We start from the raw sequence: 25,995 nt of genomic DNA on the forward strand, positions 1-25,995 counted from the left end.
CCAACATTAGCTTCAACATGAAAGTGGACTCTCCTTCACATCTTGAGTTTGTCGATGTTTCTCTATGTTAGCAAGGAGAAGTCCGTTGATGAGGTAGTCACGACCGTCCAAATTTGTTCCATATTCTTAAAAGAAATGGGGTGCGGTCAACTTGGTAGAACAACCTAATTGCAAGGACACTTTCCATGATAGGTGCATTTTCTAATGTTATAAGACTAACATCGACGTTTCAATGTGTGGACGTACATGATCAAATATACACTTATGTGTTCATGGCTTTTGCATGTCAATGATTTTTTGGGTTATTTGTTAATTATTCTTTATCATTTGTCTGTTTGCTACCTTTGTGATATCATTTTACCTACTCTGAATTCATATTATCAATCATCCGTAAATCCAAATCACAGATTTCTTAGAAGGATACACATATCAATTTATGTTAGTCATTTGGTAAGCCATTAACTAAGACAATGACTACGAAATGCTTCCCCATAGGAGTACTATTTTTTCCTGCATGGCAATACGTGTTTCATTAATAAAACAAAGATTTAGTTACAAGACACGTAAACACTGATACTACATGACTGAAAAGATTGAATAATCTCACGCAAAAAACCAATGCCCGTCTCTCTCCCCCAAGGGAAAGGAGATAGAACACCTCGTCATCCGAGCTCGACATCGCTCCATCGATGATCTGCGGCCATATGGATCTTCAAAACAGTTTGCGTGAAGCGAAATCATTGTCATTAAAAGAATCGGCCCTGGCGGTGGAGATCGGGGGTAGAGAATCGCCTTCCTAGTTGCCTTCACGTGGGGGCTGCTATGTTAGGAAACACTTGGTTGCGGCCTTCTAGCACCTGAGTATTTTTACATAGATTTATATGTGTCCAAGTTAAAACGGAGAAAAATATAGTTTGCATTCAAAACAATTACTTTCTTTTTAAATAAAGAAATATAATATAAGAATGTTTAGATCAACATTACGGGGGAGTAGTAAACAAAGAAGATTATTGGTATGAACAAGAAGATAAGATTAGATCACCAAACTGGAAAAAGAAGATTAGAGAGAAACCAAATGCGAAGGAGGGAGGAGGAAAAAACCGGGAGAAACACTCCCCTCCCTCCCTCTCTTCTCCCCTTCCTCCCCCCACCTGACCAGCGACAGATCTCTCCACCTGCGGTTGCCTCCGCTCCCCGGCCCTCTCAGATCCCGATCTCCCATGCCTCCGCCTCCCCTCCCCTAGCCCCCCCGCACGCGCAGCGATGGCCTCGCGCCCGCCCCTCCGCACCGCCTCCGCCTCCGCCTCCTACTCCACCGACTCCCCCACCGCCGCGGCGGTGCCCCCGGGCGGCGTCCCGCAGTCCATCACGTCGCTCCTCAACAACCCGCTCCCCTCGGCCTCCGCCGGCTCCTACTGGCTCCCGTGGCCCCCGCCCACCGCCCTCCCGGACGCGCCGCCCCCGCCCTCCCACCCCTGCGAGGTCTCCCGCGCCGACTTCGCGCCCTACCTCGCCCGCGTCGCCGACCCCTTCGCGCGCTTCGCCGACGTCCGCCTCCACGCCACCGCCGAGCTCGCCCTCGCCGCCTCCGACCTCGCCGCCCCCGCCTCCGCCTCCTCCTCCGGCCTCGCCGCATGCCTCCGCGAGGTCCCCGCGCTCTTCTTCAAGGAGGACTTCGCGCTCGAGGAGGGGGCCACCTTCGAGGCCGCCTGCCCGCTCGCCGACGCCGCCCTGCAGGAGCGCCTCGGCCAGCACCTCGACGTCGTCGAGGCGCACCTCGTGCGGGAGATCGCGCGCCGCTCCGAGTCCTTCTACGAGGCCCAGGGCCGGCTCCGCGGCCTCGACGGGGAGATCGTCGCCGCCGTCGGGAGGATCCGGGAGCTCAGGGAGGTGGTCCGGGTGCTCACGGGCGACCTGGTCGGCGACGCCCAGCAGGTGCAGGAGCTCAATGCCACCCGGGGGAACCTCGTCGCGCTGCAGGAGAAGCTCACCATCATCCTCTATGTCAGTCAGGCGCTCGCAGCCCTCAAGCTGGTGAGTGGTCTTTTGCCGAGCATTGCGCTTTGTTTGCTTGTGGAGGATCAGCAATGCTGCTCCCAGAAATGGTCCGCACATGTACTGCACATTGTTTATTGATCTGGTGTGTTACCATTTCTCTCATAGTTCCGTGAGTCGGTTCATACTCAGGTTAGGTGCGAAGTATGCAAAACCACAAAAACCATGCGCATGCAGACATTGCTCTGGGGGTTAGTGAACTGATTGATTAGCTGACAACCATTGCTGTGCATGGAACACCATGAATTGCTACGCTATATGCATGACAGTGTTTTTCATGGAATGACCTTGCATATTTTCCATATGCTACTGGTACCTTGGAAGTCACAAGTGTCAAGTGCCAACTGCAGGTTGACATTGAGACATGCTGTCCATTCTTGAGTTGTTACACTAGAAAAATGGATGAATGGGAAACGGAACCTAACGATGTCTTTGGATCCATCTTCTTGCCTTATTGGGGACAATGGTCTTTATTTGATCACAGAGAAATTATGACCAGTCTTTGTTTGAGAGGATATGAGCTTGTGTAAATGTCCCATAAGCACATACCACCGTTCTAATTTCTAAGTAGTGGCTGCGTAAGATATTCCTTATTCAACTGCAAACCCAACTGCATTTGTTTTTATTTTTTTGCTGCTAGTCCATAATTATCATTATTGTCTGCCAGATCACTACTGTGCTATTTATGTAATACAATGATCTATCATATCTGATTTGGGAGCCTGGCCTGAACTGTTCATACTTAAGAAACAACTAGATTCTTGTTTGCTTTTCTACTGAATATTTGAATCACAGTAACCTATTGCTTAAAGGTCCCTCCTGCCTTCAAGTCTCCTCTGTGCGTTGGGTTTATAAGCTTGTTCTATACGTGCAGCTTGTGCTAGCGGCAGATTGTGCTGGTGCGCTTGATGTCATTGATGACTTGCAAAATCTCATAGTAAGTTACCTAAACATTACCTTCTACATGACCTGATGCTAGTATTATCATAATATTCCTATGTAATGCTGTTACTCTTTGCCATCACACGCCACCTAGCAAATTTCCAATGAATGACTGCAGTCAGCAGACATGTGCAGTATGTGTAGCCTATTTTTATGATACATAAATTCTTTCAACCAGGACACTGATGAACTTGCTGGGCTTTATTGCTTTCGACATATTCGTGATCAGTTGGGAGCATCATTAGATTCAGTGAACAGGTATTTTCGTACAAACTAAACAGACATCCTCAATATAATGTGCTCTTATTTTATAGGGGCAATACTTATCACATGAATGATATCTCTGATGTGAAAAATAAATGCCTTTACATGCTTAGAAATACATTATGAATTCCGACGGAAAGCTTGAGACATAATCTCTATCAGTGTAGGTAGGCTGATTTATGAGATCAGGAACCATGCAGTGTTTTAACTTCAATTGCAATTTCATCTGAGTATTTGAAACAAAAGTGGAAACATATAGAGGCTTGGTACTGCAGTCATTTGTTGGTATCTTGTCGTTGCAGTATGATCTATCAGAGTATGCATCAGTGCTACAAATGCGCCAAAGTCACCCCTAGGTGGTCGGCCTAGGCGCGCAGCAAGGCTAAAGTACCCGAGGCTACACAGGGCTCAGCGCCTTTGTGGTGCAAGGTGCATGCCTGGTCAAACTGCACGGTAACATGATTAGGAGAGGGCATTGAAATCTAATGTAAAGGCCCTAAAGTCGAAATAAAGCCAATGTAATGCCCCAGTTTTCATACTGGCTTAGAGCTAACCCCGTATTGGGTCAGACACACATGTAGCAACCCTCTGTGTGTTTTTGTTCTCGCTTCATGCAAAAAGGTTATGAGTTGCCACCTAGGGAACCTATGGGTTTATGTGTTTGTGTTGCTCCTCCTAAACTAGCAAGGTGGGACTATCCCAACCATGCTCTCACACACATACCCACATGGACCACAATGGGCTTGTTCTCTAGTGGGCTGGGATCTCACAGCCAAATACTAATAGTACACTAGAGATAATGACTAAGGAGTTATAAGATGAATGATGAAAATTGGAAGGGCTGAAGTAGCATTAGCAGGACCTGCTTTTTTTATTGATCAGTTATGCGAGGAATATGAGCAAAAAAAGTAGCGTGAGCAGTGCAGACTCATGAAAAGGGAGTAGAGAAGCATAGTTTCACTCTGGGGAGGTCAGGAGGGAGGAGGTGAGAGGAATGCTAGAGGAGTTACGTGGTCTTTTGGAACTCTGGATGCAAAACAAACTGTAGTGGACCAAGAGACTGGAAACTGTGCTGCTTTTAGCTTTTTTCTTTCTTTTGAAATGGCAGTTATCCTGCATTCATTAAGAAAAGGGTTGCTCAGTTAATTAGGGAAAACCGAGCGAAAACCAGATTGCCCAGATGATTATGGAAAACCGGGCGAAAACCGTTACAACCGTTGAGCGACACATAAAAAAGCCCACGCACACCACTCCAAAGAGGGTCTCGGCGAGACAGCACGCATGCGTCATCGTCATCACTCCTCCCCTAGAGGTGTCATCGCCATCCCTAAACTCTGAGCAAACGACTCCGACTCCGCCGTAGGCGATCGTCGACTCAACCAACACTGTAGAGGGCACGTGAAGTTGCATGAAGATCTATGCCAAAATCTCAACCACCTCCGGCCAGACGCCGCAACTCCGACGAAGAACTCAGTAGGACAAAACCAGGCACGACTGGCGCCATGGGAGATCACCGAACGGGCTACCTGCAACCAGTCATCGTATACCATAGGGCCCCGTCGCCGCAGCTTCGACTCCATAGCAACAAACAAACCGAGGCAAAACCGTGGACATGCCGAAGAAGAGCCGACTACCGCAACCATTGCCGCGTCGTCGACATCGCTCCCACCATCATCGTTGCTACAGAAGCCTGGACGCCACACCTGCCACCAACCGCCATCCAACGATCTCGTTCGTCGACGCCAAGCTCCCAAGACGAAGCCCCCAAGAGGGAATAGGACACCAAGGCGCCGCCATTGTCTGATCATAGATCAGGGTTTCCCCCAGAGAGGCCAAAATGACCAGATCTGTGCGGGAGGGGTGGGAGAACAAAGCAACGATGCCTCCATGAAGGTCAACGACGGCCACATCCGCCGCCATCGTTGGTCACGGCACGAGGCCAAGACATGGTTTTCACCAAGCTCCACACCACCTCAGCCGCACATCATCCCGCATTGGCATCGGCAAGCCCATCAAACATCACCACCATCGAAGCTGCCCATCGACGAAGAAGCCCAAGATCCGCCGCAGCCAACCGCACCTCGCGGAGACCACCGACGGTCGGAGACCAGATCTGCATCACACGTCGTCGGAGCGCACTTCCTCGTAGCCATGGGCCTTCGATCCGCGCATCCCTAGGGGCGTCCACACGATGCCAGATCGCGTAGACACCCGCCAGCCGCGCCCCTTGCGGCCGAAGCCGCCGCTTGAGCGTCGTACAGGCTGCTCAAGCCCCTCCACCATGGGCTCCTCGCCAGATTCGTCCGGTGCCAGAGAGCACCGACCCTCGTGCGCACCGCACATCATAGAACTGTGCAGCCCCCTACCCTCGTTGCCGCCGCCACATCACCGGCCCGGCACCCTCGCGCCTACGACCTCACAACAGCCGGCCCGACTCCCTCGCCCCTCAGAGCGCACCACCCCGCAGCATCCGGCCCAGCGTCCTCGCGCCTCCGTGCCTCGTGCACGGAAGGACTCCACCGCGACAACCCCTGGCGAAGCCTCCAGATCGAGCATGCGCCCACACCAATGCCGCGCCCACACCGATGCCGCGCCCACCCTCCGCCTTTGACCAGCGCCACCGTGCGCCATGGCCGACGGCCCCGAGCCGCCACCACCGCGCCCATAGCGAAGACGGGCCCTCAGATCCAACACGACCCAACGCCCCTCCTCTGGCGATGGGATGGTGGCGAGGAGCTGCAGAAGTGCCCCGCCACCACCTTCCCCTGAGCGCACGTGGCCTTCATCGGCGGCCTCCTAGGGTGGCGGCGAGACTGAGTGGGAGCGAGGGAACGCGGTGGCGCTACAGGGGGTCCCCCGTGTTGCCAGAGGAGGGGCGACGAGGGAGGTGTGTGTGTGTGTTGAACGGAGCTTTTAGTTTTTGCATAACTGCTTTATTGTCTCATTCTGTTTTAAGAGGGATTCACTGTTTCATGGTAAATAGGTGGCACACAGTTTCTCGGGTCTCCTAGGAGACTATAACTATAAAAATGTGAAAAAATGGTGTAAACATATATGAGGTAGCGTGAATATTCCATACTCTAGTAAAGATAATTGAAAAATTAACTCTGTTATCATCATTGCCACCTAACCTCCCGTTGATTTACCGATGCAGCACCTCAAGTGTGCCTTGTGGCCATTCTGCCTTCGTAATCATCCATATCATTGACAGTTGAATAGTTCTGGGCCATCGTTTTTCTTTGTTACATGTTTACTACATGAGCCAAAGCATTTTGCTGCCTTTTCAATATACACATTTAAGTGACATTTTAGTGAAAATGTACTCTAGATCCATCTATCCTTTAAATTTAGCTTCTATATTGTTTCGTTGCTAATTGTACGTTATCGTTATCTATAATATAAAGGTCAATTTTGTCATTAATCTGAAGCTATCTTAAAATCGTGTAATTTTATTTTCTTTATATTTGCCCCCTGGAATAGTGATATTGTTTGCAGCCTTTTCTGTCCCATCAGCAACTTGCTGTTTAACATGTTAGAGTTATAATACAAGTCATGTACCCTTTTGTATTTATCCCAATATATAAGGGGTTTTCCTGCATATAGTCCATCACCTGTACATGTATATATATCGGCCTATGGCCTCATGGGAATACAAGTTGCTTTCCTAACATGGTATTAGAGCTAGGTTAACTTTTGCACGCCGCAACTCGTGCTGTTGATCCGCTCCACGCCGCCGTTCTCCTGGCTCGTTCCCGTCAGGCAGCGGCTCCTCCTCGTCACCTCGTTCCAGCGCCTGCCTCCTCCCGACGTCTCCCACCGCTGCTGGTTCCCGTGGGATAGAAGCGCTGCAGGCCCTGCTTGTTCCCGTGAGACACCAGCGCTGCAGGCCCAGCTCCAGATCGGATCCCGTCGCTCAGCTTTTCCTGTTCCTGCTCCTGTTCCTGACCGTGAGCTGAGACACCAGCGCTGCAGGCCTTCCTGTTCCTGCTCCTGTTCCTGACCGTGAGCTGAGACACCAGCGCTGCAGGCCCAGCTCCAGATCGGATTCCGTCGCTCAGAGCTGCTCCTGTTCCTGCTCGCCTACCAGATCGGATCCTGTCGCCCAGCTCCAGATCGACTGCATCGCCGGCTTCCAGTGACGAGGCCGAACCAGGGTCCTGATTTCGTCGCCCCTGCTGCTGATTTCGCTAGATCCAGCGCTGCTCTCGTCCTCCCGTTGCAGCGCACGCCAGCCGCCGCCCTGATCTCGTTTTGATCTCGATTGGATCCGGCTCTCTGGTTCTTAAAAAAAAAATGTCTGCTTCATCCGGCTATGTTGCTGTTCCTCGTTGTCCGGTGATCTTTGATGGCACTAACTACACCGAGTTCATTGGCTTCATGCGCATTCACATGCGTGGCATCCGCCTATGGGGTTTTCTTTTCGGCGAGGTCTGTTGTCCGCCATGTCCGGTTCCTCCCGTGGCTCCCACTCCGCCGATCCCACCGGCTCTTCCTGCGGATGCTTCTCAGGCCGCAAAGGATGCGACTCAGCTTGCTGATGAGGCCGCTTTGAGTGCTTATGATGAGAAGGTCTTGGCTTATGAGGAGGCTCTTCAGGTGTACCGTGATGCTCTGTCCGTTTACACTCAGTGGCTTGATGATGATGCTCGTGCTGCCGCTGTTCTCACTGCTAGTATTCTGCCTCAGTTTGCTTCTGAGTTTTTGGGTCTTCCTACTGTATTTGAGATGTGGACCCGCCTTCGTCAGCGCTATGAGCCCTTTGGTGATGCCTTATACCTCTCTGTGGTCCGTCAGGAGCATGCTCTTCATCAGGGTGACTCTACTGTTGATGACTTCTATGCACAGAGTTCTGCTATCTGGCGCCAGCTTGATTCTCTCCGCAGTGCTGGTTGTCGTACTTGCCCCTGTTGCCAGGCTGTTCAGGCCGACTTGGAGTTTCATCGCGTCTACGAGTTCCTGTCTCGGCTCCGTAAGGAGTTTGAGCCCCGGCGTGCTCAGTTGTTTGCTCGTGGTCGTATTTCTCTCATGGAGGCGCTTTCTGAGATTCGTGCTGAGGAGACTCGCTTACGTGGTGCTGGTTTGCTGGAGGTTCCCTCGGTGCTCGCTGCTTGGACTTTTTCTACGCCACCTGCTGCATCGACCCCTTCTCGCTCGAGTGCTCCGCCGCTCCTGCCCACTCCTTCTGGCGGCTCAGGTCGCCCCCGTCCACATTGTAACTACTGCAACAATGATGGTCACATTGAGCCCCACTGCTACACGAAGAAGAAACACTTGCGCAAGGCGCGGTCATCATCTACAGCGACTTCGTCACCTACCTCGACAGCTTCAGCCATCGCTTTCACTGAGCAGGATATTCTGAGACTTAAGCGTCTGCTCGCTGCTTCAGGTTCTTCCTCAACGGGTACTGCTGGTTCTGTGACTGAGGCTTCCCGCACTGAGCAACCACCTTCTACACAGTCAGGTACATCCCCATGGGTTCTGGACTCTGGAGCTTCTTTTCATATGACTTCTAATTCTTCCACTCTGTCCTCTCTTCGTTCGCTTGATTCTCCTGTTCATGTCCTCACTGCTGATGGTACTCCCCTTCCTGTCGTTAGTAGAGGCACTCTTACCACTCCTTATTCTGTTCCCGATGTTGCTCATGTTCCTCGACTTACCATGAATTTGTTTTCCGCTGGTCAACTTGCTGATTCTGGTTGTCGTGTCATCCTTGATCTTGACTCTTGTTCTGTCCAGGACCGTCGCACGCACACTCTGGTTGGGGCTGGTCCTCGCCGCCGTGATTCTGAGGGTCTTTGGGAGTTGGACTGGCTTCATGTTCCTTCCGCTGGCCATTCGATCGCCAGTTCTTCCGCTTTGGTCGCCTCGGCTACTGGTTCTTTCCAGCAGTGGCATCATCGACTTGGTCATCTGTGTGGTTCTCGTTTGTCGTCGTTAGTTTGTCGAGGTCTTCTGGGGTCTGTCTCAGGAGATGCCTCCTTAGAGTGTCAGGGTTGTCGCCTTGGCAAGCAGATTCAGTTACCATATCCACATAGTGAGTCAGTGTCTAAGCGTCCTTTTGATTTAGTCCATTCCGATGTATGGGGTCCGGCTCCCTTCGCTTCGAAAGGGGGTCATAAATACTATATTATTTTCATCGATGACTTCTCTCGTTACACATGGCTTTATTTCATGACTTCTCGTAGTGAGGTGTTGTCCATTTATAAGCGTTTTGCTGCCATGGTTCATACTCAGTTCTCTTCTCCCATTCGTGTGTTTCGTGCTGACTCCGCTGGCGAGTATATCTCTAAGATGTTGCGTGGTGTTCTTGCTGAGCAAGGGACTCTCTCTCAATTCTCTTGTCCTGGTGCTCATGCTCAGAATGGCGTGGCTGAGCGCAAGCATCGTCATCTTCTTGAGACGGCTCGTGCATTGATGATTGTTGCCTCTCTCCCGCCTCATTTTTGGGCTGAGGCTGTCTCCACCTCCACCTATCTCATCAATTTCCAGCCTTCCGCTGCTCTACAGGGTGGTGTTCCCTTCGAGCGTCTTTTTGATCGGTCTCCCGATTATTCGACGCTTCGCTTGTTTGGTTGTGTTTGCTATGTTCTTCTTGCCCCCCGCGAACGCACCAAACTGACCGCTCAGTCTGTTGAGTGTGTCTTCTTAGGCTATAATGATGAGCATAAGGGCTATCGTTGTTGGGATCCTATCGGTCGTCGGATACGTATCTCTCGGGATGTGACTTTTGATGAGTCTCGTCCCTTCTACCCACGCCCATCTTCCTCGACTTTTTCAGTGGAGGATATCTCTTTTCTCACTTTTCCTGACACGCCTATCACACTCGTCGAGCCTTTGCCTACTCATTCCGCTCCCTCTGCTTCTCCACCTCCAGTCAATTTGTCGCCACCATCTTCCACGGTCTCCTCGTCTAGCATGTCACCGGATTCTACACCTTCATCTCCGGTGACTTCTTCGTCGCCACTCTCCGATTCTACTTTAGCGATTCCTCCTTCCATTGTTCCATCTTTTACTCAGTGTTACACTTGTCGTTCACGTTCTGTGGATGCCTCTCTGGATGTGCCGTCATCCTCGTCTCAGCCTACTTATGGCTTGCGTTCTCGTCCTCGTTCGCCTGTTGATCGCTTAGGATTTTCCACCGCTGGAGCTGCTGTTCTTGAGCCGACTACTTATCATCAGGCTGTTGTTCAACCTGAATGGCAGTTTGCGATGGCTGAGGAGATTGCTGCTCTTGAACGCACAGGTACGTGGGATCTTGTTTCCCTTCCTCCTGGAGTCCGTCCCATCACTTGTAAGTGGGTCTACAAGGTAAAGACTCGCTCCGATGGTTCTCTTGAGCGTCACAAAGCTCGTCTTGTGGCTCGTGGTTTTCAGCAGGAGCATGGTCGTGATTATGACGAGACTTTTGCTCCTGTGGCTCATATGACCACTGTTCGTACACTTCTTGCCATGGCCTCTACACACCACTGGTCTATCTCTCAACTTGATGTTAAGAATGCTTTTCTTAATGGTGAGCTGCTTGAGGAGGTGTACATGCAGCCTCCACCTGGGTATTCTGTTCCTGATGGCATGGTATGCCGTCTTCGTCGCTCTCTCTATGGCCTTAAGCAAGCCCCCCGAGCCTGGTTTGAGCGTTTTGCCTCTGTGGTGACTGCCGCTGGTTTTTCACCCAGTGTTCATGATCCAGCATTGTTTATTCACCTTTCTCCTCGTGGTCGGACTCTTCTTCTTCTTTATGTTGATGACATGGTCATCACTGGGGATGACCCTGAGTATATTGCCTTTGTCAAGGCTCGTCTTAGTGAGCAGTTCCTTATGTCTGATCTTGGACCTCTTCGCTACTTTCTTGGGATTGAAGTCTCTTCTACCTCTGATGGCTTTTTTATATCCCAGGAAAAGTATATCCAGGATCTTCTTGCTCGTGCTGCTCTTACTGATGAGCGCATTGTTGAGACTCCTATGGAGCTCAATGTTCACCTCTCTGCTACTGATGGTGATCCCCTGCCTGACCCGACGCGCTATCGTCATCTTGTTGGCAGTCTTGTTTATCTAGCTGTCACTCGTCCGGATATTTCTTATCCGGTTCATATTCTGAGTCAGTTTGTCTCTACTCCCACATCGGTTCACTATAGTCATCTCCTCCGTGTTCTCCGATATCTTCGGGGCACAATCTCTCATCGTTTATTCTTTCCTCGCTCCAGTTCATTACAGCTTCAGGCCTATTCGGATGCTACGTGGGCTAGTGATCCTTCAGATCGCCGTTCACTTTCTGCTTACTGTGTTTTTCTTGGTGGTTCTCTCATTGCCTGGAAGACGAAGAAACAGATTGCAGTTTCCCGTTCGAGTGCAGAGGCTGAGTTGCGAGCGATGGCTCATTTGACGGCAGAGGTGACTTGGTTACGGTGGTTACTTCAGGATTTTGGTGTTTCTGTCACTACACCGACTCTGCTCTTATCTGACAGTACAGGTGCTATTAGCATTGCGCGCGATCCTGTGAAGCATGAGCTCACCAAGCATATTGGTGTTGATGCTTTCTATGTGCGCGCTGCTGTGCAGGATCAGGTTGTTGCTCTTCAGTATGTGCCTTCCGAGTTACAGTTAGCGGATTTCCTGACGAAGGCCCAGACTAGAGCACAACATGGCTTTTATCTCTCCAAACTTAGTGTTGTTCATCCACCATGAGTTTGAGGGGGGGGGGGGGTGTTAGAGTTATAATACAAGTCATGTACCCTTTTGTATTTATCCCAATATATAAGGGGTTTTCCTGCATATAGTCCATCACCTGTACATGTATATATATCGGCCTATGGCCTCATGGGAATACAAGTTGCTTTCCTAACATAACATACTATTCATTCTTGTAGCATTCTTTCAGCAGAGTTTGTACGGGCTGCTGTTCCTGATGGAAAAACTGTCGATGCAATGGTTTTATCAACTGTGAAAAGGAAGACTTCTACCCCCCTCAATGGGACCGAGCATGAAGTATGTGCGCTTTCAGCTTTGAAATTCTCCATTCCAATTGGCCTATCTTTACCTGATTTTAATGCAATGCATTCATGCTGAGTTTTTTGTGTACCTTTCATGCCAACTTTAAATAATAATAATTAGTTAACTGAAACTGAATGAACATGAGTAATGAAGTGTGATTGAGAGATCTAGTGAGGCTTAGAACTGGTAGGGAGTGAATACCTCCCATTCATGCCGAGTTGACACTTGCAACCATTGGCTCTGTAAATGAATCAATGCCAAGAAGGCAAGGGCAATGCTATTTCGATTTCTTTGTAGCTTCATCACATTACATTATTATTTCTGTTGTTGTATCCTTGTTTTCGGTAACTTTTGTATTGTGGAGTTGCATCCATATAGCATACCTGAGCAATGTAGTTTCTTGATGACTAAAATAATTTTACCGAAAATTCTATTTGATGTATGTCGAGTGTCATCATAGGATCCTCACGTCACAAAACGTCATCCCGAAATAATTACAGTTTTCAGATCTTAAACATTGTTATCACACTGTTATAATATATACCACGACTATTGTCCAATCAGTTCTTGATCTTCTCCAATTTGCCAAAAGGTGAAATACTAATTTGTTTTTTTAACAATGGCTTGATGTGTACTGTACTCCTTTGGTTTAGATTATGGTTCGTTTTTAAGCTACACTGTTGTTGTTTTAGTAAAAGCCTACCCCAACTTGTTTGGGACTAAAGGCTTTGTTGTTGTTGTTGTTTGTTTGTTGTTGTTCTAGTAAAATGTTTTCAGCTCTGTTTCTTCTATTGACCGACGTTCATCCTCAATGCAGGTAAACGTTGATGAGGAGGATGGCTTCATCCTCAGAGATCGTCTTCTTCCCCTCATTATTTGCCTGCTGAGAACGGTTAGTTCTGTCAGATATTTCCATTAAGCTGAGATATTCAAATGGAGGGTGGATGTGCAGAAAAATAAGGTGTCCTGCGGCTGCTTTTCTATTCAATATTGTAGAGCTAGCGATGGGGGCTTTAGTGTAGATGACATATAGATTTAGTTCCAGAGAAGCACTCATTCACATTTGTATGCGCTATTTAGCCACACAATGAGCACACTAATATTTGTGATTATTGAATAAGTTTCTCACTCATATAAGCTGGGTTTATGGGGCCTTATAAGAGACTACCCTCACTAACAAGGCACTTGTAAATAAAATGCCCTTTGAAATTTCATGCATACAGAAAACCAAGTTCAGTATTTTTTTTGAAAAGGTCAATCACCTATGAACTTAAAAAACCAAGGGGCGGAAGGATCATGTTCATCTATTTCTGGATATTTGGTATATTCATGACTCATTAGTCTGCGGGGATACATAATACTAAGGTTCATATTTATATCTTGCAGGACAAAGTTCCTGCAGTGCTCAGAATATACCGGGATACCCTTATTACTGTTATGAAAGCGTCAATCAAATCCACAGTTGCAGAGATGCTTCCAGTTTTGATTTCCAAACCAATAGATTCTGATTCAGTAACTGGAGACAGAGCTGCCGATTCTGATGGTCTCACATTTTTTTCTTAATTCAATATATGTCTTCATAGCTTGCTACTTTGCACACTAACTTCCTACTTGTTTTGAACTGCAATTGTGCAGCTGGAGGCCAGTCTTTAGCAAATAAACTGCGTAGTCTATCATCTGAAGGTTTTGTTCAGCTTTTATCGGCTATTTTTAGTATAGTTCAGGTAAATTGGTTTCTCAATGTATCATTTTGTTTTCCTTTAAATGAAGATGGTCTACCAAATTAAATATGTGTACCTCCTTTCCAGGTACATTTACTGCAAGCAGCTGAAGTTAAAAAAATAGTTCAGTGGATCATGCGAAACCTTGATGGGAACATAAGTCCTGATGACACAAATCCTGTCGTACAACATGGTGGCTCAGTTGATTTTTCCCAAGAGAAAGACTATGATGTTACTTCACGGGTCTCTAATACTGTTACACGCAGTCCTACTAAGCTTCCGTTGTTTCAAGGAAAGGCAAATGATATGTCCAGTATAAATTCAATAAAGAATATTCGGTAAGTTAAGTTATAACTTGCTCTTTGTTCTGTAAAAACCAATTTAATTGCTGGTATCATGGTGATGCTGTGGTCAGTTTTGGCAAATATAGTAATAGTATTGCATTACTTGCAAACCTTAATTATATGTGATGACGCAAACACAGATTTGCTTGAGCACTTGCATTTTCTGTAGAGCTGATGTGTTGAGAGAAAGCACAGAAGCAGTGTTTGCTGCATGTGATGCTGCACATGGACGATGGGCTAAGCTGCTAGGTGTTCGTGCTGCTCTACATCCCAAGTTAAGGCTCCAGGAGTTCCTGATCATCTATAATATAACGGAAGAATTCATAGCTGCTACAGAAAAGGTTATTATTTTTTCTGTTTAAATTATATGCACAGATATCCATATTAATTGCGTAAAAGTAAGTTATGATATTATTTTCACCTCTTGTTCTATAGGTTGGAGGCAGGTTAGGTTACAACATTCGCGGAATTCTACAGCAACAGTCAAAGCAATTTGTTGAGTATCAGCATAGTGTTCGGGTGAGTTATGTTTACTTTGCTGAAGTTTATGAAAGCCAGATTTATAGTTTTACAATCAGATAATGGAGCAAATTCAGAAGCTTGTTTTGAAGTTCGTTAGTACGAGCAACAGCTTGTAGGATAATTACAACATTATTGTGCCTGAAACATGAATTGGTAATGGTGCTATTTCTGAAGTATAAAGCCTTCAGCCTTCTCCCTCAGTTATATCCTATGGATGTACACCAGCTTGTATGCAATGCGGTTCCTTTCTAGTTCTGTTTTGCAAACAATATTACCCATGCAGTAGTGGTATTCACCATCAATCAAATAACTTGAGGTTGAAATGATAGTGGAACTAAGGACACAAAGGCTTAAGAAATCACTGGTTGTCAATTGTTTTTGAATTATCTTCAAAATAATAACACTAGGGTTGGTTTAAAAAATTGATATAGATTTTAGATTAATACCGATCTTATTTGTAGTTGATGCATGATTTATACAGTTTTTGTGCTCTGAACGTTTAATATTCAATTGAAGATGGCAAAAATTAAGGCAGTTCTTGACCAAGAGACATGGGTCGCTGTTGATGTTCCTGAAGAATTCCAAGCGATTGTTCTGTCACTGTCATCAACTGACTTTCCTGTTAATGGCATGGAGATGCCTAGCAATGATAACTCAAAGCTCATTGAGGATGGGATTTCAACAAGTCAAGAATCAGCACATTCAACTGAAAATAATGTTGAAAATAGCAATGGAACATCTACCACAAGCAATGAAAACAAGGTTGAATCCACTTCTCAGACTGAAAATAGTGTTGCTGGCCATGTTAGGCCAGTCTCGCAAACCATTGTGCTTGGAGGTGTTGGCTATCATATGGTGAACTGGTTAGTCATCTAAAATTTCCATTTAATTCTTCAAAACAAGTTACTGTTTCTTCTTTGCCATGCCGAGGAGAAATTAGCTCAGTCGCCACACTTAACTAACCCATTTGATAATTTGCCCCCCCCCCCCTCCATTGACACAATCCCCAGGCAAATCATCAAACCTGTAATAAAGTGTGGCAAAGAATCAAACTGCTTCCCAAAATCTAGATAGCTTCATCCAGTAACAGTTCCTGTCTGTATTTATTTGCTATTCTTCTATAGTGATATGCGTTGTCTTTGTTCTGTTTCTCTTGTCATCTTATGTACTCATTTAGTCTTCTGTATTTCTGTGAGATGTATACTTGCCTTATGTTAATAATGCTACAATTTTTGTTTGGCAGCGGTTTGATATTGTTGAAAATGCTATCAGAGTATGTTGACATCAGTAAATGTTTGCCATCGTTATCTTTTGAGGTGGTCCAACGTGTTGTTGAGATATTAAAACATTTCAATACTAGAACTTGCCAGCTGGTTCTTGGTGCAGGTGCCATGCAGGTATCATTGTTTACCATTGGTAACAATAATTCCTCATTGTTTAAATGTGTAAACACAGCCCATAATTTGTTATTAGCAATTTCTCATCGTTTACCGTTTGAATAAATGTATGTCTGTGCTGAGAACCACCTCTTGGTGTGGTGGTGGAGTTTTGAGGGCATGACTTCCACCCACCAGGGTTACAATTCTGGTGCTCACATGTATACTGTATAAGGTCTCGTGTACAGTCTTTCTATTAAAAAGTTAGATGTCTGCTAAATGAACTTGCATTATCAATTTATCATCGTATAGGACACTATTTGCACAATAGTACTGTACCAATATGGAAACGCAACAGTTTTTAAGAAAAGACGAAAATCTTATCTTTTTTTTTAAAATAGTACTTCAATGCACCTTTAGTTTCCTCAAATCTTAATCAAGCTAAATAGCTATTTGATGTAGGCATGTGCTGCCGCACTTCTTTTTTTCTATCAAGAAGTCTGGACTGATTGGTTTATTTTCCTTGGGTTCCTTTTCAGGTATCTGGTCTGAAATCAATTACTTCTAAGCATTTAGCTTTGGCAAGTCAAATTATCAGTTTCATACATTCTTTGATTCCAGGTAAGCATTTCCCCGCAATCTTCTATCTTTTTGCTACACTGTTATTTATGGTATCCATACTTTCTGTTAATTTTGCAAAAACATAAAGTTCTGAAGGCTGACTATATCCTGTCACTTAAGTGATTGTGGGTTGTATTATCTTATCTTATTATATGTTTTTAGTTGAATATTTTTGTGTCTTGATTTGCTGGTGGAATGAAGGTTTGGAGAACTGAAAACCAGGGTCCTTAAAAGATATCTACAGTACCAGATATAAGCTGAAGTGTCTTTTTCTCTCCCTAGAACTGTTGGTATTTGAGTAGCTATATGATGTAGAAGGGTAGGAACAACACAAACTTGAAAAAGTAGAAGCAACAGCTTGTTTCCAGCTTAGGGACCAGTACCAGATGTGCTGTTCCCCTTTGTTTATCTAGAGCCTGATTCATGTACTCTAGTAACTTTCATGTGATGGTGATAGCATGATAGGCAATAGATTCATTTTGGTACAAGTAAACAGTCTTACAGCCAACCAGAACTAACATTGCATTTCATTAATAAATTCACCAAATATGGAACATACTCCCTCCGTCCGGGTTTATTGTGCCTGAGAACCAAAATGCAGAGACCAAGGAAGGGCATGGTGGTAAAGAATTGGGAAATAAATCGCCCCTATTAATTAGCCCTATTAGCAAATATTGTTCATGCACTGGCTACCGCATGCATGCAGCTTTGTTGGTATCCAATGAGGCAAGCGCATGTGCTGGCCTTCCATCGAGCGATGCAAGAATCAGGAATCGAGGGAATTAATGATGCGTTATTAAGGCAAATGGCCTAATAAAAATGGTAGTGTTTGGTGGCCCAAGGGCCCAATAAACCCAGATGGAGGGAGTATATCCCAAGAGCCATCCTGTTCTTGCTGCACCCAATATTTACTTAGGGTAAAGAAAATGGAAATGGCCATGTTGAATCAATTTTTTCAGGATGACCAATTGGGAATCTTCGAAGTATCTGTGATTTTGATCATTGCTTGGTCAAACCATTTTTGTTTGAAATTGCAGATATTCGTCGAGTACTTTTCCTGAAAATACCGGAAGCACGCAAACATCTGTTGATGTCTGAACTGGATAGAGTTACTCAGGTATGGTTACTATTTTTATTTATTTGACATTTCATGGGGTAACCCTTGACTGGCACCAACCTGTTTCATGTACCTGCATGGATTTCATTTCTTACAAGTTTCTCGGAAATGACAGGACTATAAGGTTCATCGAGATGAAATTCACACCAAGCTAGTCCAGATAATGAGGGAGAGGTTGCTAGCAAATCTTAGAAAATTACCGCAAATCGTGGAAAGTTGGAATGGACCAGATGATAATGATTCACAGCCAAGTCTATTCGCCAAAGCTGTTACAAAGGTAGTTATGGTTTTGCACGTTACTCCCTGCGTTTCTTTTTACTCCGCATAAAAGATTTGTCTGAAGTCCAACTTCATTTGACCAAATTTGTATTAGAAAATATCAATTAAAGTTATATAATACGACCATTAATTCCATGATGTATCTAACAATATTGATTTGGTATTGTGAATGTTGATATTGTTTCCTATAAATATGATCAAACTTTATCAAGTTTAACTTCAGACAAATCTTATATGCAAAGTAAAAAAAAAATGGAGGGAGTATCAATTGAAATCACTCTGTTACTACCTCTGTTCCTAAATGTTAAGACGCATGAACTGCAAAAACGTCTTACATTTAGAAACAGAGGTTGCATCATTTAATTATGATTTGCAGCCACACTCGTTGTGATTGTTCAATGGAAATGCAAATTCATCTGTTGCTACTTGGAAACAACATCTTAACTCATTTATTGACCCCCATGTACCATCCTTTATTCTCCTGGAATCTCGTTTCAGGTGTTTTCGCTTATTTATGATATTTGAATTCCGACTCAGGTTTTTCTTCCAGTTTAGTTAATTGTTGGCTTGTTGCTGAAATTTTGTACATAAACATCTTGCAGGAAGTCACTTATTTGCATCGCATCCTTTCTCAAATACTGCTTGAGGTTGATCTGCAAGCGATATTCAGGTAAAGAAGTATCCTTTGTATCTTTAGAATCTTTGGACCATATCTTTTTTTTAGAATGGTGAGGTTATCAGCTTCGGCTCTTATTCAGTGTATGTAGCTGGTTAACTTATTCATGATATGTAAAAAACCCTGATTGGAACACCAAAGTTTAGTAACTGCATTGCTTTAAAACAATCGGAGCACTGAAGTTTTGAATTTTTTTTGTAAGGTATTACTGTTCTCTAAGATGAAGCTCAGTTCATTGCGGTAGCAACCATACGAGGCCATTCAGCATAGCTGAAGGCTAGAGATTGTAGGGGAAGTTGAGACCATATGAATGGGGATAAGAACCTTGAGAGACTAATTCATTCTTCTTATTGCTTAACGGAGCATGATGATAACGCCTCCTTATTTATAAGGAGTTTCTAACATATTAGGCCTAGAGATAAACACATTAAGGCCATCTAAAGATAAGTCGAACTATTTATCTCTTAGCTAAATAATTTCAATGATTTGCCCCCTGAGTAATGGAACTTCGGCAAACCGAGTTAAAAGGGGTTCATGTAATGCAAGTAGCACCATTATTTCTAATTTTGATTTTCTATGTTACTGTTTAGTAATGATTTTGCTAGAAATATTATCCATAGCATGACAATTTCTTATTATTTGTTCCCTTGCAAGATCTTATTGTCTCTTAATATCGTTTGACCCTTTTATGCAATGCAGGCAAGTAGTCCAGATATTCCATTCCCATATTACAGATGCATTTTCAAAGTTGGAACTCAATAGTCCTCAGGCAAAGAACAGGTACAGTACCAATAAATCGTACTGCTACACTTATGCCATTTTTTCCCACATGCAAAAAAAAGAAAGTCAATTAATTTTTCGTATGTGCTGTATGTATTCTATACCTATGCTTTTTTAACACTGCTATTTTAATGATTGATGGAACCCAGATTATGTCGAGATGTTCAACATATTCTTGTATGTATTCGAAAGTTGCCTGCTCAGAACTTCAGCTCAGAACCTGTTCGAAATTATGGTCTTCTTGACGAGTTCTTGGCTGAGAAGTTCGGGACAAAAGTTGACGAGTGATTGACATGTACATTAGGAACTGACTGCTGTCTGCAAATGTTCAGTGGTGGTAAATATGGTAAATGTGAAGCTATCAAAGACATCACTGTTGGCATAAAATCCTAAGCAGGTATGATTCGGATTCATACCTTTGTGACTTATTTGCTTTCTCACGTCGTAGACAACTAGATATCTTCCAATGTAAAGTCAACCCTGGTTTGTCTCTCACGGCCTTCCGGAGCAACTTATGTAGATTGGTCTTCCCTAAGAGATATTTGAGTTGTACACAAGTTTGATCCTTTATCTTGTACTCCCTACGTTCGGAATTACTTGTCGCACAAATGAATAAAAATGGATGTATCTAGAACTAAAGTACATCTAGATACATCCGTTCTTATGACAAGTATTTCCGGACGGAGTGAGGATTTGACGACTAAATGTCCTGACAACGAATATGCAATGCTGCCAACTATGCAGGTATTGCTGCAGAGGATATCGGAAACATAGTGCTCTTGATGGCAATGAATTACTACGTCAATACATCTAGTAGCGCTTTGCGAGATCACATGCCAATGGTTTTCCACACCTGACCTGAGCCGAAATTTTTGCACCGTACTTCCGCCATGTTAGGCCGCGTTCCATCTTTTGCTTGTTCCGATAGTATTTCAACCCCTTTTGTGGGAAAAGCTGATATTGGTTAGATGTTGGGTATAGAGGAGCCATAGAAGGAACCTGACAGACATTTTCGGCAGCACGGCCCATTCTTTGCGTATTGCCCTGCCTTTTGGTGCAGTGTGTTATTAATTGGATATCGTGTCGTTGATGCAGCCGATTGTATCTTGTTCCTGTAAGGTTTGTATAACTATTCTTGTCAGTGCAGTAATAAGTAATTGTGAAATGTTTAGTACATGAAGATATTATTCATACTATACATGGTTATTAAACAGGAATTCAGGGGCTTAGACATGCCCATTTTTTCAATTGTTGTTTGTACATGTTGTAGAAGTCTTGAAAGATTGAATAAAGCCTGATAAAAGATCAATTAAACACGGCGATCTTTTATCTGGGCAGAAACTTAAAATTTGTGGTAAATATATTCTTGAATAGTTAGCAGAATAAATCAACGGGTTTGAAATTCATGAAAGCGATGGAATTCGTGAGAAAAAAACCTTGGTTGTCATGATGAAGATTTACCAAGGTTTATATTAAGTTGGGATGTGTTTGCGGTGTTTCAAAGGAGTCGGACAATTTCTCACGTTGGGAGTGTGAATAATCTACGACGATCCAAACTGTACAAAATCTAAATGTCTTCTTTTTGAACGATATCCAGTTCAAGCAAATAATAATAAAAATTAAAACCAAGTCCAAACACTACCCAAGTGGGACTGTTTTTTTCCTCCGTCAGAATGAAAAGAAGCAGGAGACGCATATTTTCAGTAGGAAAAAAAAATGGTTCTGCTCGTCCCATCCACCCTCCCGCGGGCACCCTACGGAGCAGCAGCCGCGTCCACATCGTCGCCGTTATCCACTCACCCGCGGCATCCTCTCGCCGTCGCCCGCTGCTCCGCCCGCCGGACTCCGCCGCCCGCCGCCGCAGCCACCGGCAGGGAGGCTGCTTCCTGGGCCGGCGCCGTGCCATGGAAGAAGGCCGCCGTCTCCGGCGCGCTCGCGCTCACCCTGTCCTTCTCCTGCTGTAAGCCATCCATCTCATCCTTCCTTCATTATCCAGCTTCCTGAGTGTAGCAATTTTTTAGCGGGAACTTCCCGTTGTGCTTTGCAGTTGTTGGTCTGGTGAATGCCAAGGCCGGGGTCAACAAACCCGAGTTGCTCCCCAAGGAGTTCACCACCGTCATCGACGTCGCCGGTTTCCTCTCTTCAGGCCAGGTAATTTCACACCTCAAATCCTGTACATGATTCACAGCCACTTTGCAAATTTGAGGTGTGGGATGAGACGGTGTTTTCCATCCTTTGCGTGGTAGTTCCCTTGTGCCTATTTTTCTTTTAACACGTCGTATTGGCTTCCATTCCATAAGGGTGCAATGCAACTACAAATACTTCTTACCTTCAGAGGGTAGTCTTAGGGCTCGTTCGGAAACACTCCGGCTCCCAACTCCATGGTGGAGCGGAGCAGAGTGCAGTTCATTTCTACGGAGCTGACATTCTGTCGCTCCTCATTTCCAGCTCCGAGGGAGCGGAGTGGCCGGAGCGGGCCGTTTCCGAACAGGCCCTTAGTCTCTCTGCCTTTTATTTTTTTGGTGCTGATAATTGGATAACACACGTTATGTTAGACGGTTGCTGACTTTTTTGATTCGTTCTTAGGAAAATCGTATACGCCAAGAGATAGAAGACCTAGAGAAGGACACTGGGTATAAGTTGAGAGTTCTCGCACAAAATTATCCGGATACACCAGGTGACTTTTGCTTCTTGTTTTTCACATTTGTATGAGTCGCGTTGTATCTTTTTTCTTCTTCAGCTCATATGTGCATACATACATGCAAGGATGGCATGTCTCTGGTCAAATATTGCTGACGATGAATATCGCTATAGAGCTAGTAAAATTTTCTGGACTGGCCACATAAAAAAGATACATATTATCTTGTTGTTGAAATTATCTCCAGTACGCAATTGTTTTCAGTTTTGTCACATACTGTCACAGATTTATTGGTTAAAATCATTACAGAAGTCACGCAATTAGATATACTGCTGATCCTAAGATAGCACCTTTTGACCATGGGGAATACAAGTCTGGCCCACGAGGGCAGCTGCGTATGTATTCAATTGGATCGGGGATGCTGATGTCCTGAGTTTGCTGGACTTATGCAGATTAATTTTTGAATCTATCTGATTCTTTTTACTCGACAATCTGTAATTTTTTTTATCAATGTACAGAAACCTCGCGTAATATGGAGTAGGATTATTCTCTCCTTATGTGGCAATTATTTACTTTCAAAACCAATGTAGAGCTTGTACTTGTGATTATCATTGGCCAACATGGCATGTATAAACTATTATCATATAATCTTTTATTATGCTATTAGCATATTATCTTTTATTCTTCTCTGTTATAGCTAACAGGAGGCATTAATTCGCATTCTCATGGTTGTGCACATGTATCGTAGGCTCGCAGCACATAAAAATTGATTAATGCTCTGTCTTATAGGATTGGCTATCAAGGATTTTTGGCAAGTTGATGACCGGACTATAGTCTTTGTTGCAGATCCCACCTTCGGTATGATACTTCTCTTTTAAAGATAATATTCACGCTACACTAGTTTTTTGTTTGTTTGTTGCCATAGCTATTTTGTTACTATCTGAATAACAGAACTGATCCCCCATATTGATTGCAAATTTAAGTATATAACTCTAATAAAGTTCAAATATAGATCATTTGTAAAGTGCGATTCCTGAATTAAGAAAACACTGCTGGGGTGAAGCATGATGCAGGAATGATCATGACACCCATTCGGTTCACTTATCCATGCAGCTGATGTGTCATTTAAGCCTAAGGGCATACTCAATGATGTTAATTCCTGATGTGTATATTTCGTGTCTGCATAATATTATCTTGCAACAACACACACTTTTTGATGTAGGCTGCACTATTGCACACAAGTGCATGCACTAGGGTGTGTACGATGCCATGCACATGATCCTGATCTAGAAATCCAGATTTGTTACATCATAGCGCCTTCGATTTTGCAATAAAACTCACCTTACAGTATTTTTTGTTTCTGCTAGATAAGTTTTGAAACACAAGTGTTGTCACGCATTCGTGTTTGCTGGCAGGACAGAAATGCTCAAGCGTGGCTCTGTTTTTGTAGGTAACATTATAAATTTCAACATTGGTTCATTGATTGATCTAGACATTCCTCAGAGCTTCTGGAGTCGGGTTGCAGGGAAGTATGGAAACATGTTCTATTGGAAAGAAAAGGTTAACACGCATGATTAACCTTCGTAATTGCTGCGTAGTTTTCCTCTAGCTTTTCCTGATCATGCCTTTGTTTATGGCATTACATGGGACAGGGAGAGATGCGTCCAATTGAAGGCGCCGTGACGGCAATATCGCGCTGCCTGAGAGAGCCCACAGGGGCAAGTAATTGTTCCGAGGTATTTTAGAGGTGGACGTTCATCGGGGAAGGACTGAGACATGACGAACGTAAGACCAGCGAATACTATATGTACATAATTGAAATGTCAGTTACATAAACTGAACATGTTTTCACCTTAATTTTTGAAAGTCAAAGGACATTCGTTTATCCTCGCTAGAATGCTGCAAAGATACAAAATCATCACCACCTGGCATGTGATGATCTGGGCAGAGTCAGCCGCCAGGACCAAGAAATAGCCCCTTGCAGTTGTCGCAGCCATGGGAACCGGCCAGTTCCAGCCGGTTTTTATAGCCAGTGTTGTCACAGTGCTGATCCAACATTGATTTCAGTCATCTTTTTGGCTGATTCGATCGACTCTGGTTGGTCTGCACCTATTTTCAGCCGTTTTTTTTTCTGGTTTTGAAAAACTTCTAGAAGGTTCCTTGAACCATTTTTTTCTTTCTCTGTTTTATCTTTTTTCCTTTTGTTTCTATTTCAATTTTTTATTAATTTAAAATTTGTACACCAATTCGAAAATTTCATGGTTTCAAAATTTCTGCACAATTCCAGAAATATTCACAGTTTAAAAACTTGTTCACAATTCGAAAAAAAATTATGGTTTCAAAATTTGTTCACAATTCGAAAAATGTTCAAAATTTTATAATTTTGTGTTCACGAATTGAAATTTTTTCATAATTCAAAAAATATGCACAGATTTAACGAAAAATGTTCACAATTTTATAATTTTGTTTACGATTTTTTTCACGTTTCAAAATTTCTTCACAATTCAAAAAAAGTTCATGGTTTTAAAATTTATTTGAAGATTAGAATTTTTTTCATATTTTATAATTTTGTTCACCTTTTTGAAATTTATTCAAGTTTAAAAAAAAGTTGACAATTCAAAAAATGTTTATAGTTTCAAATTTTGTTCGCAACTCGAAATCTGTTCATGTTTCAAAATTTGTTCACAATTCAAAATGTTTCGCGGTTTTATAATTTTTTTCAACAATTGAAATTTAGTCATGTTTCAAAAGTTGTTCAAAATTCGAAAAATGTTTATGGTTTGCAAATGATTTCCACAATTCAAAAAATGTTCGCAATTTTATAATTTTGTTCAAGAATTTGAAATTATTCATCCTTAAAAATAATCAAAAATAAAAAAATGTTTATGGTTTCAAAGTTTGTTCACAATTCGAAAATGTTCCCAGTTCAAAATTTGTTTGCAGGTTATAAAAATGTTCGCGATTTTATAATTTTCTTCAAACAATTTAAAATTTATTCATGTTTCAAAATTTGTTAAAAATTCGAAAATTGTTTATGGTTTCAAAATTTGTTCACAATTTTATAATTTTCTTCACGAATTTGAATTTTTTTCATCTTTAAAAAAAGTCACAATTCAAAAAATGTTTATGGTCTCAAAATTTGTTCACAACTCGAAATTTGTTCATATTTAAAAATTTGTTCACCATTCGAAAAATGTTCACGGTTTCTGGATTTGTTTGCAGATTCGAAAAATATTCACGGTTTTATAATTTTCTTCAACAATTTGTAATTTATTCATGTTTCAAAATTGGTTCACAATGGGAAAAATGTTTATGGTTTCAAAATTTGTTCACAATTCAAAAAATGTTCACAATTTTATATTTTTGTGTACAAATTTGAAATTTATACATGTTCCAATATTTGTTCACAATTTGAAAAATGTTTGCGGTTTCAAAATTTGTAAACAATTTTTATTTGAATTTGTGAACAAATATAAGGTTCAAGAACATATTTTTGAATTTCGAACAAAGAATTCAAAAACGCAAAAAAAAGAATTGTTTGGATCTTTGTTGGTACTGGTTCTTATAAGCTTGTGCTGCTATGTAATCACTAGCTCATATTATTTATGCTGGCTATCATGATTTTTTTTGCAGGAGGTCTCATGTTCAATCCTCGGTGATGCTCTATTTGTT

General features: G+C 43.5%; 2 protein-coding genes across 3 annotated transcripts; both read left to right on the forward strand.

Moving 5' to 3' along the window:
• Positions 1–1,225: 1,225 nt before the first annotated feature.
• Positions 1,226–20,933, forward strand: LOC123424486 (vacuolar protein sorting-associated protein 54, chloroplastic). Its single transcript, XM_045108105.1, has 19 exons — positions 1,226–2,034; positions 2,930–2,992; positions 3,176–3,255; positions 12,126–12,243; positions 13,067–13,141; positions 13,636–13,792; positions 13,885–13,973; positions 14,058–14,308; positions 14,484–14,655; positions 14,750–14,833; positions 15,353–15,699; positions 16,080–16,233; positions 16,752–16,833; positions 17,871–17,950; positions 18,066–18,227; positions 18,832–18,899; positions 19,605–19,685; positions 19,835–20,082; positions 20,430–20,933. Exons 1-18 carry the CDS (start codon positions 1,264–1,266, stop codon positions 19,971–19,973), a joined length of 2,973 nt encoding a protein of 990 aa, XP_044964040.1. The 5' UTR covers positions 1,226–1,263; the 3' UTR covers positions 19,974–20,082; positions 20,430–20,933.
• A 410-nt stretch (positions 20,934–21,343) lies between these two features.
• Positions 21,344–24,208, forward strand: LOC123424487 (thylakoid lumenal 15.0 kDa protein 2, chloroplastic-like). 2 transcript variants are annotated; one of them, XM_045108106.1, is made up of 6 exons: positions 21,344–21,645; positions 21,707–21,836; positions 22,272–22,362; positions 23,113–23,181; positions 23,774–23,883; positions 23,976–24,208. In XM_045108106.1, the coding sequence occupies exons 1-6, from the start codon at positions 21,359–21,361 to the stop codon at positions 24,066–24,068; spliced, it is 780 nt and encodes a 259-aa protein (XP_044964041.1). In that variant the 5' UTR covers positions 21,344–21,358; the 3' UTR covers positions 24,069–24,208. The 2 variants fall into 2 exon arrangements, with proteins under 2 accessions (XP_044964041.1, XP_044964042.1); XM_045108107.1 differs by having other exon boundaries at positions 21,376–21,645; positions 21,733–21,836.
• The last annotated feature ends 1,787 nt before the right edge of the window (positions 24,209–25,995 follow it).

This window comes from Hordeum vulgare, chromosome 2H, assembly GCF_904849725.1.
Source record: "Hordeum vulgare subsp. vulgare chromosome 2H, MorexV3_pseudomolecules_assembly, whole genome shotgun sequence".
Lineage (NCBI taxonomy): Eukaryota > Viridiplantae > Streptophyta > Magnoliopsida > Poales > Poaceae > Hordeum > Hordeum vulgare.